The sequence below is a fragment of the Pundamilia nyererei genome, unplaced genomic scaffold (genome assembly GCF_000239375.1).
Source record: "Pundamilia nyererei isolate P.nyererei 1_Seehausen unplaced genomic scaffold, PunNye1.0 scaffold00114, whole genome shotgun sequence".
In the NCBI taxonomy this organism is placed as follows: Eukaryota; Metazoa; Chordata; class Actinopteri; order Cichliformes; family Cichlidae; genus Pundamilia; species Pundamilia nyererei.
The window spans coordinates 262,295-275,338 of record NW_005187515.1 but is presented as its reverse complement, the minus strand read 5'-3'; the positions used below and the strand labels follow the sequence as shown (position 1 = coordinate 275,338).

Here is a 13,044-nt window from a genome sequence, read left to right as displayed (position 1 = left end):
GACATACCTTTAGAAGGAGTAGTGATGTACTCTGTTGAACATGAGTCTTAATCTATAACGAGCCATTATGCTACCTCACAGTCTCAGCACGAAGAGATAATACCTGGTTTCAACTCTCTTCAGCTCTCGATGCTTTAAAGAGCAGGTAGATGGAGCGACTGTGCTCAAAGCCATCCTATTTAAAACTGCGGCCATGATTCATCTGTTTTTACCTGTTTAATGTAACAGTAGCACAAGTAGCAAACCACAGAACAGCTGTGTTGTGGAACAAAGGTGATGACATACATTGGTAAGGACACCGTCGCCCTTCTCATTCACGCAGCCCTGCAGACTGAAGGTGAGGTCGTGGCAGCTGACCACTATACGTCGACCAAAACGCTCCTCGAAGGGCTTCACGTCTGGCTCGATCCCAGAGAAGTCCAGCCTCTGGATATCAGGGAGGAGGAGAGTGAGAAAGCAGGAGAGGGGCGAGAGTGGTCCAGCGGAGAGGAGGGAGGATGAGCGTGAGGAGTTGGAAGGGGGAGGAGAGATCAAACAGGGTGAATCAATAGTGAAATAAATAAATCATAGGAAAGCTAAGCATTTTAAAGGAATAACCTTTTGTACCTGTGTCTCAGGATCCAGAGAGGAGAGCTTCAGCCTGCCTTCGTTCCTGTTCATCTTACTGAGCTGGTCTGTCTCCCTGGTGTACTGCAGACAGACAGCAGCGATGTAAGCGAGCTAAAAATCCATCAGGTCTTTCTTTCTTCTCTTTTTTTAACTGCAGAATTTTTTCCCCCATGAATTTATTTATCTATACAAACAAATGGTGTAAATTTGAAAACCTACATCGCCTCGTTCTCGAGGTATCGAGTTCACAAAGTTGCGCTGGAGTGATGACAACAATACCCCAATCACCCTTTCAGGCTGAGGGACAAACCACACAACAAACATGAAGAAACTGTTTCCACAACAAACAGCATTCCCATCTGTTTCTGTTCGATCCACGTCCCCGCCAGAACTCTAAATTAAAATATTCAATGCCTTCATGGGCCCTGGCCTCCTCAGGACTCCCCGAGTTAAAGAGTTATCAAAACGAACTGCTTAACACTTGAAGCAGACATAAACAGGAAGTTATCAACTGATGATATGTTTTAGAGATAAAAGACAAAGTCTGGCTTTTTTTTTAAACTTTTTTTTTTTACATAAATATCCAAAATATGTATATTACTCTCACATTTTAAGAAAAAAATCTGTAACTATCTCTGATACCTTTTGTGAACTCTTCTAACACATTAAACAGTAGCACTTCAGCCGCTGCGTTCCTTCTCTTTTATTTGCACGCTTTATTGCAACAGATCTTTATAGCTTATTTGCATGGACTTCATTTAAGAATGAGGCAGCAACCGCAGGTAGAAGAGCAGCCCTTACTGTAATGGTCCGGTACAGTGTACTCAGTGCGCTGCTTGTAAACTTACACAAACAGAAAAAGACAGAGGAAGGTTGCTATGTAGTCAAGGGACAAAAGGGGGGAAACAAAGGGCGTCCAATGGAGCCCAATCAAAGCCTCAGGTTTAGGTAAGAGCCCTCAGAGTCCATTTCTCTCCCCTCTCTTCCTCCTGTTCGCGCCTCTGTTCTCACTGTCTGCTCAGCCTGCAGACAAACTCGACCTTGTTTTTACGTGCACAGAGAAAAGCTTTGCTGCAGTGGCCCAAAGCAAACAGAGTGGAACAGCAGCAACAGAGGGCTTTGTTGCTGCTGTGTAGTTTGGGGTTTATAGACACATCAGAGCGGCTCTGTCTGAGCACCACAAATAAAAGAGACGCTGAACTTGTTCTGCTTCCGATTCATTTTTTAGATAATGTCTCATTTAAATCATCTCATATGCTTTCTTATTATGTCATTTACTGAAGCGCCACAGTGTGATTTAACAAACCACTGATCTGTATTCAGGATTATGCATCTGTAGCTGTAGCCCACAGGTGGCTGTGAGTCAGACTGTTCTCCTTTGATTTTTGCAGATATCTGCAGCATCACAAAGAACACATGCAAAAACGAGATGTACATTTAGTTGAATTTAATGCCTTAAAGTTTGCACACTTCTTTTTTTTTCTTGTTTTATGTTATGCTAAAGGTTGATAGGGTGACAAACCCCCTTTAGTTTCTAATGGAGGACTTCACCCGTATATTTTAACACATGCACGGCTGTTTGCAGAGAGCAGCTCTGTGTAGAATTTGCTGATGGTTACTGAAAAGACCCGTCTGGGTCTGTGTTCATAAATTAGTGCGGTGTTAATAGCCACAGAACTTTCCACTCCCTTCAGCACATTTCTGCAGCTTCACACTAATTTGACCCACTTGGTAAGTCTGGCCCAACTAACGCAGCTTCATTAATCATCTATCATTCCTTCATACCTTGATGAGTTCAGTGTGCAAGCTCCTCCCCGAGTTCTCCAGCATGCTCTCGCCTTTACCTTGGCTGGCCGTGTCATCATCTGAGAGGAAAAGGACAATAACCAGACATCAGTACATGTAATCCACATGAATGCCTGTTCACCAAGAACCATGCACACTACAAGTCCCTATAAAGCTTCCCTCCCTTAATGCTAATACTTCTTTTGTTCTCCTCTTATCTAGTTTCCTCAGTTTTCTTTCTTTCCACACCATTCAGTAATATCAGAATCAGAATACTTTATTAATCCCTAAGGAAATTATATTATGCCAAGTTTTTGGCTAATAGCTCTTTTGATATCATCTTGGTTCAAAACTAGTATTTTATGCCTGTCAGCGTGTTATCTTTGGCACTTCTCGTAGATTTAACAAAACAAATGGGAATACATTTGTTGTTTTTGCAACAAAGTGCCTAAAGATACAATTTTAAAATGTTTATTTCCCTCTGTCTGCTCTATGTAGACACATTTACTTATCCTAAGTGTCTTTTTTATGGTTGATCGATTCACACGTCCGTGTAAATGACTTAACAAAAAAATACTCCTCTGACAATGTTCAGGATTGAGTCCAAGAAAGACTTTGAAGGACCTTCAGAAAGTCTTGAGAACCATTATTCAAGTCCACTTGAATAGAAGTGAGCGGTGGCTCAAGGTTGTTGCACAGTCCTGTATAAACAAACTCCATTGTTCCTCAGTTAGCTGATATACTAGCATGTTATTGTCTCAGGTGCTACAGGTGAAGGAGTCCGCCTGCTAATTGCATATGTGTGACTGTAACGTGGAAACCAATGGAAAAAAACATGATAGGCCCGTGGTTAGAATCAGTGTTTAAAGTAAACTGACTATGAAACTATAGAAACCTTTAAATAAGACTATAAGTACTATGTTGACTGAAAGATAATGTGGACATGTAACTGCTCAAAGTTTGGTAGAACAGCTCACCAAGGACACAGTCCAGCGACTCAGCACCGTTCCTCCTGTCCTGGCCAGCCTCTGTGCTGCTCTGCAGAGCCTGTTTCAGTGTGGCCACCCATTCCTCCATCTCTGCCTCACTGTCTGCAGCCAGGAAGTGGCTATAGCGGTCTTGCATCTTAAGCTCAAAGCCATTCCGCCGCATCTTGGGACTCTGAGGAAGAAACATCATATTTGATTGATTTTTGACTAACAGGTGGAAAGTGATGAGAATTACAGGATCTTTGGTACAACTAAATAAGCCGTTAAAAGCACAGCGTAGGGAATCAAATGTAATCAGAAGAATCTCAACTTAAATTCAGAAACAAACTGAGAGTCAATGCTATTCGGCCATGACCAAACAAAACCTGATTTCCATGCTAAACTCAAGCTTCCTCATTAAATCCATGAGCCAGAATGAACTCCCTCACTCCCTCCATTCATATTCTGAGCGTGCTCATTAAACTGAAAGCTTCCTGGCTGCTTTCTCAGCCAGGTCAGCTCTGCCTGAGGAGCAATCAAGGTACTAGGCTGTGCCATGAGCCAGCAACAGCTCTTCATAATCTGCTAGAAGCTGACGTTTCTGCCCAAGTCACTGGAATGCAGCAGATCTGCCCAATTAAAGCAGCCAAAAGCCCCCAAGGGAAAGTAAGACACAGAAACACGCTGAATTTCACGAGGGTGGGAGCTCATGCCAAGTTCTGAAACCTCGCAGAGAGCGCACGAGGGAAATAAACACAGTGAGTTTAATTAAGCACACCAACATGGTCACAACAGAGAAAACAGCTTTATCCACTGCTGCTGGGTTCTTAATTGTACTGAGTCTACCTGGATGACATCTATACAGGAGTCCAGGTAGATGGATCCTTTGGTTTCCTTGCAGTTTTTCTCATCCTTATAAGAGTTGAGGATGTAGGAGCCATCGGGGAGCTGAGACAAGTAGAAGTACCTCCTCTTGAACACCTGCAATCCAGAGCACATCTCATATGACTCATCTGACAACTCATGACAGCAAAAATATGACACTATGACATGTGACTTCAAGCTCATGTGCTGCCTTCCTAATGTAGTTAAAATTCCAGAATGAGGGCAAATACACTGGATACTGCAAGTTATACAGCTGTGTCTTTCAGCAACAGCCTTTTGTTGTTACTGTCCCAACTTTGGAGATGAGTTGCTGTTATCAAATTCCAAATTAGCAAATATTATTCTTAAAATGGTACAGTTTGTCAGTTCCAACAGTTTATATACTTTCACTATCTGAGACCATATCCTCATTTAGGTTAGACAGCATTTCTAGTAGATAATGGCAGACAGCTTGTACACAAATTAAGGATGCGGTTTGGGGAAAGCCTCAGAGTATTTCTCATGTATTAATGAGAAGTGAATGAATTGAAAAAGAGAGGGAGGGGCACGAAAAAGAGAACAAACAGGGGTTGTATGTAGAGAGAGAACTGGAAGGGGCATGCATTGAAGCGTGGTCCCAGTCCTTAAATTCATATAAATTATCTCCAACTCTGCGTTCCTTTGTTCATAAATGACAGATTCATGTGCAAATCATTACATTCTGTTTTTGTTTACATTTTACATACCACCCCAACATTTTCAGAACATTTTCAGAACGTCTCATATGTTGCATGCTGAACTTATTTGCACGATCCTGGACATTCAAAACATTCTCAGTTCAGTTCAGTTTAACTTTATCCATATAGCACTGGTTCGCAGTAGCAGCAATTTCACTGGGAAAGTAAAATGATGTGGGCTGATTATTCAGGACTGTGAAAGTGAGGGTTTATGCTGGGTGGGACGGTGTTACAGGATAAAGTCACGTACATCGATGCAGCTTTAACGGTGTATCATTTTTCCAGCATTACAAATTGCAGCTGCAGCTACGCTCCTATTCTGACCTCTACATGTTTGTGTTGTTTCACTTGTTGCTGTTATGCTGTGATAACAGACAGGAGGTCTGGTGCTGACTCACCCTCATGGAGACAGACAGGCTGCTATTGATGTTGGCTTTCTGAAGCCAGCCCTGCTTCAAGATGCCTCCCCTCTGGGAGCACAGCGATGCCGAGTCCTGACACACAAACACAAACACTTGGCAATCAGCAAAGACGGATTTCATTACTGCGGTCAACTCACGTTAATATCGTTGTTTGTAGTATTTTCTGCCATGAAGAAACAATTATTTTTTCCTGTGGTTGTGAGAACTGTTTGTTAATTAGAGCAGAGCTGTATTAACTTTGTCAGTGAGAAAGCATGAACATAAATCAGTGTATGGGGAGAATTTCTTTGGGATCCCATGAAGCAGTTCATCATAATTCAGGCTTTGTCCTGTCAGTGTAACATCTCCATCTCATCCAGTAAATATCATGGGACTGTTCATCACCACCACAGAAAACAAATCTGTTAGTGATCACGCTCATACACACAAACGCACATACACATAATGGTAATGCATCGGGCCACTCGAAGGAATACAACATGCAGAAATCATAACACAGAGCAAGAAGGGTTCTTGTACCTTGTCTGACACACAGCTCTCGCTGTCCTCCTGACAGCTGCGACTCAAGTCTATACCTGCTATTATCATCTACTGACTGAGTGCTATTAACCCATAAACTGACAGGTCTGTAAGAAGGTGCTACTATTCTTATCATCTTATCAAAACATGGATGCACAAAGATGCAGAGATAAAATAACAGACGCCTGAGCTGCCCTCCCTGTGCAGCCAGCAGAGCAGCAGCATTTACTTGCCTTCAGTTAAATTTCCTCTGTCTAAGTTTATCTGCATCCGGCCTGAGGGTAGCAGGGGGAGGAGGGTTGATGAGAGCTATTTATAGAAACTATAAGGGTTCTGGTTTCACTGGCCTGCAGTCGTCAGTCTAAGAAGGGGTCGAACGACAAGCCGGAACATGCAAGACACGGGTAATACCTGGTTCGCTGAGCAGAAGGCTTTGAAATTCTGAGCAAGATTTATAGAAGAGCACTAAAAGCTGTGCACGTGCACACGACACAATGTGTCCATAAAGGGCCCAGTGAGTCAATAGCCTATCATTCCTCCTCCCTGTAGGGAACGACGTCTGTGATCTAACCACGCTCAGGCCGCTCTACTCACCTCGTCTTTGGCGTCTTCATCGATTTCAAACACATGAGCTGGCAGTTTGTCCGTCTTCAGGCCTTTGCTTTAAAAACACAAAACAGAGGGTGAATGGATGAAGCTGGCCTTCTCCCCCTCTGCTGAGGACAGCTACGTCACATATCTGGGTTCTTTATGTCTTTCTTGTTTGTAACGCTAGATCAGATTACAGCCTCCTTCATGTATTTTTTATGTTCAAAAATACTTCTCAAAATTCATGGTTGCAGTGATAAAGTCATTTCCTCAGTAAGATTTATCACCATGGAAATAAATTCTTTACATCTGGACTGCACCTGCTGTGTGGAGGAACATCTGGCTGAACATCAGAGCTGCACTAACACATTGATCCAGCTGAGGAAATCCGCTGCATGTTACACATCTGGCTGTTTTACCTTATTTTAGCCTGTATGTTTTCCCATATATCCAAACTACATTTTCAGTTTATTCCACTCATTTCTGTCTCATGTTCCTTACCTCGGCAACATGCGGAAGTCTCCAGAATAAGCCTCGTATTTGTAGTTGATTACGTGCCAGTCAGTGTTGTACATCTTAATGCACTGCAGAACACAGAGAGCTGGATTAGCAGTGGATATGTTCAAATGGAAAAAGCGAGCCATACCAGCAAGCAGACCTTTTTTTAATGACTGTAAATCATGGAGGAGGATTTTGGGGTGACGAATCAACTTCGATCATTTTTCATGAACTCAAAATACAAGTCTGCAAAGCATCAGACACTTTTAAGTGGACTTTTTGTGTTTTTAATTCAGCATAGAACTGCAAGCAAAAAGTCTCCTGCAAGTCATCTGAATGGATCTTTGTTCAATAAATGCTGAGCAAGCCCAGGGTCTGTTTTAACTGCCCCTATGACAGTTGTTTCCGTGCTACATCGCAGTCATGACGGCTGGCAGATGAACACAGATTTAAAGCCTGGTAGAGCAGCAGTGTATGACTGCATCGTGCCAGAGAAGTCTGTTTTTCATTGCTAATACAATATTTCATCAGCGTAGCACGTGTTTACGACTGGACGGTGAGTACTCCCGTTTCTTTATGAGCTCCCGAGGAACACGTCAGGGTCAGTATCATGCAGGCTGGTGTGAAATCATCAAGAAACAGCCTGTTTTGTTGATCATTTTTACTCGTATTCTTTACTGAGCAGACTGTAATTAATGATATATATGATAATATAATGCAAAATAACTGTAGTACCTCTTTGGCAAACAGACTCCTAGCCTCCCGCTCGGCATTCTGGGGCACAGAGGGAACAACGGTCCTCCTCTGCCGGGAGATCTGAGACTCCTGTACGCATGCAAACACAAAATGAGCCACATGTGGATTCACATGCATGGTGCATGATGGAGATATTTCTCATAACATCAAACACGGGAAAAGAGAATGAGAGAAAACAGAAGACAAATATACGAAGAAACAAATTCTCTCAGTATGAAGGAGGAGAGTCGACACAAACAGATGCACCACTAGAACAAAACCACATGTGTCTGAAGCAACAGCAATAAATACCTGACTGGACCGTATGCGAGAGCTGGACTCAGCCGTGAATAACTGGGCCTAGTGTTTTGAGGATGTTCAGTGATTAATGATGGGAAAACGTCCTTTGGAAAGTAATAGTTCACAGCTCTTTGACTCGGACAGATTGAAAAAGCAGCTGATTTTGGCTGTTTACTGTGGAAATTTCAGCGCAGGTGCTTTGAGCGTAACATATTTGTAAAAGATCCATAAATCACAGGCCGTAGACGGAGCCAAAGACAGAGGCAACATATGTGACGGGTTAAGCCCTGCACTAGTTTATATTGCGAATGAGCACTTCCTTTAACTTGAACCTTCTGGGAGAATACTAGTGTAACTCTTGAAATAACAGGAATGACTTGAGATTCAAAAAATGTACTTTAAAAAGTAACTATGTTCAAATCGTTACTTTTTAAAGTGTTACAATGGTAATTAATGTCATATAGTCCTTGGATTTTTGCTATTTTAACGGTGTAACGTGGTTTTGGGGCCCAAAACAGGGTTCAAGTTTAGCTAGCAATGGGCCACCTGTGATAATAAGAAATAAACTGATAAGGATACTAAACTGAGAGCATAATAACAACTAAGCACCTGACAATATTGTAGATCTAAAGCTTATATTCCATGTAGCACAATAAACAGAACTGTTGCAGATTACAGAAGAAATCTATACAAAATAACAGTTTAAACCTGTTATAAAAAACAGCTGACACATGGTTATTCTGATGGCGTGGACTCACCGAGACATCATCCACAGGGCAGAGCAGCAGGTCTCTGTGGGGGTCACTGTGGATCTGAGCCTTCCTCTGAAACACCACAGCCTCATAGTCGAGCGGTTCAATGATCTTTGGCTGCTCCTGAAGGGGGAGGAAGGAAAGGACACCAACACATGTCATTTCAAATAAACTTTTTTTCTTTTTCTTTTCATTTTGATCTCATGCACCAATTATGTTTGTCTTTTCTGTGGTTCTGGTGGGCCCTGCGCACCCCTGCTGTTTGAAAGCAGCTAATGAGTGTTCACCTCTGGAACTCCTCACCACCCATGCTTCACCAGAGCCACAAGAGATTAAAGAGACAACCACAAAGTTCAGAGGGCTGTCACAGTGCAGGAAAACAGCTGCTGGGACAAATGTGGGCTGATGGGAGGGAAATAAAGCAAAAGATGACCAAAAAGGAAGAAACTGAAGATAAAGTCTCAGGTAAGGACTGAAAGGGTAGCAAAGGCAACAACTTCATCGATTCATGAAGTCTGATAAAGCTTGACAGAGACATAATGAAACTAAAAAAAAGCAAGTTCAACCAAATACCACAACAAACTATCGCGACTTCCTGTTTTAAGTTTCATAGAGAAGTAGATGACAACAAATGGGCCTTTCCACGGTGTCTTAAAGAGGCATGCAGCCTCTGTTCACTGTAGCTTTCCACAACTGGGTCAGAATGTGATCTGACATATAAATCTAGCCCACTTGGAAGGACTGAAAATTAATTCCAACAAAGTTCCATTTTAAGCTCAAGTTAAGCAGAGAGAAAAGTGATGAAAAGCTTAGCCCGACAAGGCTCTGGCTCAGCGACACCACGCTGCTTGGAGGAAATCAGACTGTATGGATTTGATCAGCGTCTGTGCCCCATTAGTGAGCCGCTGCTACATAGTCTGATACACGCTTAGTGGGCAGACGCAGTGGGGAATCTAAGGAGCCGAGGTTGTAAAGAGCTGACTGAGCTTTGCAGCTGGAAGAGAATGACTGAGCGATTTTCCACCTTGTACTCTGTCATATTTCCATTCATGTAGCTGAGATTAGAGCTTTGTGCTTCTATTGCAACAGAAAGGCAGTCGTTTGGCTCCTGCTTGCCCCCCTCTCTCTTCACTTTAGGTTAAGCCTATCATTAGGATTGTTTACCTGTGCAATTATTCCGGCTGGATCCAAGCTCTCACATAGGCCTTTTGGAAATATCCAGCTTTATGATCAAATATAGCATTCACCCGTTTGATTGCATGAAAAGAGCCTTAAAACATATTTTGCTCACTTTGAAAAAATATATATGTCTTCAGCGACATCTCATATATTGCTATACACTCCCTATTTAGGCTGTATTTTTACAGTGTGTGAAAAAGTAAAGTTGAAGCTCAAAACCAAAATGCCAGCTGTTTTTTTGTATCGTTTCCTCAAATTTCTTCCTGACATATTGGATATTTTGGGGCATATTACAATTTTCGAAAGTGCGCTGGATTTAGACAAGTGCAGGCTTCTTCCGTTTAGTTAAGTACCGCTAAAAAGTGCGGGACCACTTTGCACTTTGTTTATTTTTTGTTTTTTTAAAGAAAAGTGAAAAGGCAAAAAATAAGAGCTTTGCTTGTTTGCTTGTTCGAAGAGCTGAGCTCAGAAAATCCATCCAAATGTGTTCACAGATTTGCAGACTAGCTCTAACTAGAACAGAGGGGAAAGTGGGAGACCCCGAGGTAAGACTTGTAATAGATGACTCCAGGCTCAAATGATAACTTTATTTACTTTATTTTTAAAGAAACTAAAGATGATGCTCCAGACAAACAACTAGCTACATCCACTTTGGACAGGCTCCTGTTATACATGAGCGCTACTGAGACTCTATCACTGCAGCCAGCGTCACAAATCATCTGCTCCAGCTCTCCTAACACTTCCACGCTCTTACTTTAGAATCAGATCTTAAACTTTGAACGTTTGTTTCAAACTGCTGCTGAAAACACATTTGTACAGGTTTGCTTTACCTTAATCTTTTCCCCTTGTTTTGGGCCACAGTTTACACCTATTTATGAATGAATGTGTTACCCTACAGCTGATTGTGTGTCTGTATGCTGGAACATGTATTCTTATCTTTAACATTTGGCTTTTATTGATACCGTGAAGCACTTTGTAATTCTGTGTTTTCAAATTTGCTGTACAAATAAAGTTGTACAGAAATAATTTCAGATGTGCTAACACAGTCAGTTTGAGTTTTAACATGGTAATTATTGCCATTTTGATCAATTTTATTTCCTTTTAAACCAAAACAAATGCTTTTCGTTTTCTCCAAAACCCTAAATCTTCAAATCAGGGTGCATGTTTCAGGAGTGCATGTCGGCTTCTTGAATATGGTGGCATCTGTGCATGAGCCATAAATGAAGAGAAAGTTCTCCCTTTTCAAAGTAACCAGTAATTTAGCCTGTGAAAGAAGTGTGGTACATGTACATGTTCCTCCACAATTTTCCACCAGAGCCTGACTTTCTTGGCAGTCCACACAAACCCTGTGTCTCGCATTTTTTAAACCACTAATTTAAATAAAAACTTCCTGACCCTAATGGTACTTGTGCTATGTGGATTTAAGTATTTTCCTATTTATGCTGCTATGTAGCATCTGTGCTATCATTTTACATGCAGACCCGGCGGCAGCAAAACAACACCTACAAGTCTGGTAAAACCATTACATATGGCTGTGCACCGCCCCTGCACCCAACACAGCAGCTCTGCTTCCTGTCATGTGCAACAAGCCTGAACCGCAGCGCTACAAGTCAGAGGTGACAGGCTCGGCAGCACGCACTGCCTCCACTGCAACGGTGATCACGTTACAGACAGAAGGAGGGAGTAAGAGGAAGCAAGTTGTGAAGGAGCAAGTTCTGCTTTTACTGAAGAAGCTTTGCAGCCACAGGCGGTGTCACTGATTGAGAAACAGAGAGGCACAAAGAGAGCTGAAAACAATCAAAGGGATGTAGCGCAACACTTGGGTGTAGCTTGAAAGCAGTCGAGGCTCTTTAAACTGTTGCCACCTCCAATTAGGACACACACTCACTTCTCTCAGCTATCAGTGAGCTACATTCACTGAGTACAAAGCACAACTCCCAGCCCGCCTCCATAGGACTACAATGATGACGATGATGTTGGGCAGCATGCATTTCCAGATGTCTGTGTCCCATTATGGTTCTGCAGATGTAAGGCACTCGCGACTCCAACGTGACCGAGTGGATTTCATTACTTTTAAGAGGGGAGCTTACACAGTATATACACACACTGACATTAGAGTCACATACAGCATAAAGCAGCTCCACTGTCCCACAGCTGACCCCACTAAGTGCTCCAATCTGTGTGTAAGTGAGACGCACAGACATACGTCTGCTTAATCTTTCTCTTACTTCCTGTCTCTTTAAAAAAACAAACAAACAACGACTTGATCTTTAATCTTTACTTAATCTAGAAAAAAGCATATCTGTTCTTAGTTACACCTGTCTCTGTTCTCTGTTTTCTCCGTAATGTCATGGGTTACAGGATATCTATAGAATTTATTAATAAATGAATCTATTTATTTATAGATTTCTGTATCGATTGTCTACAGAATATCTGACAACAATCCATGGAAACAAGATGCACTCAGGCATCTTGTTTTATTTAGATACCCTGATTATGACAAAGCTATATTTAAAATACCAATATGACTCATATCACATGCCAGTACCAATTCTTTTGTTTTTTGTACAGTATTTCCCACACATAAAAACTTGCTAACGATTAAACTTGGACAAGCATAATTAGGAACAACTTTTAGGGATTTATTCCTCCTTTTTTTAGCCATCGATTTATTTTGAAAGTTTAGTCACTGCCAATCAGCTAGGCCCGACTCCTCCCACTTTGTGTTTTCACTTATGACTGGTTCTCCAGTCTGACGGCTTTTGCGGCAGTGCTCGGTATCATTTAGCCACTTTCCCACAGAGTCTATCACCCTGCAGTCAAATGGAGGCTAATTGCCAGCTGGCAATGGAAGTCTTTCTTTTGCTCCAGAGATCTGCTGGGAGCTGGCGTGCTGCTCTAACCTGCAGTCCGTGGGGAGCTAGCGGATATGCAGCAATGCTCCTATTGGGACTACCATCAGATGCACTCCAAGACCCTTAGAATGGGATCCATCTGAAGGATGATGCTCAGCTATTAATTTTCAATTTGACCAATCAAATATCTCTTTTTACGAGGGAAAAAAAATTCCATTTATAAAATAGATTTT

General features: G+C 42.0%; 1 protein-coding gene across 3 annotated transcripts in view; it reads right to left on the bottom strand.

Moving 5' to 3' along the window:
* The window catches only part of dock11 (dedicator of cytokinesis 11), an 80,292-nt gene that overhangs the window by 63,910 nt on the left and 3,338 nt on the right, over positions 1-13,044 (bottom strand). For all 3 annotated transcript variants that reach the window (XM_013913082.1, XM_013913083.1, XM_013913084.1), the window contains exons 2-11: positions 8,784-8,900; positions 7,726-7,815; positions 6,994-7,076; positions 6,499-6,565; positions 5,362-5,457; positions 4,209-4,343; positions 3,372-3,555; positions 2,395-2,474; positions 607-690; positions 286-426 (exon numbers count right to left, since the gene is read on the bottom strand). In XM_013913082.1, the coding sequence (XP_013768536.1) occupies positions 286-426; positions 607-690; positions 2,395-2,474; positions 3,372-3,555; positions 4,209-4,343; positions 5,362-5,457; positions 6,499-6,565; positions 6,994-7,076; positions 7,726-7,815; positions 8,784-8,900 (1,077 nt within the window). The remainder of the gene's footprint in view (positions 1-285; positions 427-606; positions 691-2,394; positions 2,475-3,371; positions 3,556-4,208; positions 4,344-5,361; positions 5,458-6,498; positions 6,566-6,993; positions 7,077-7,725; positions 7,816-8,783; positions 8,901-13,044) is intronic.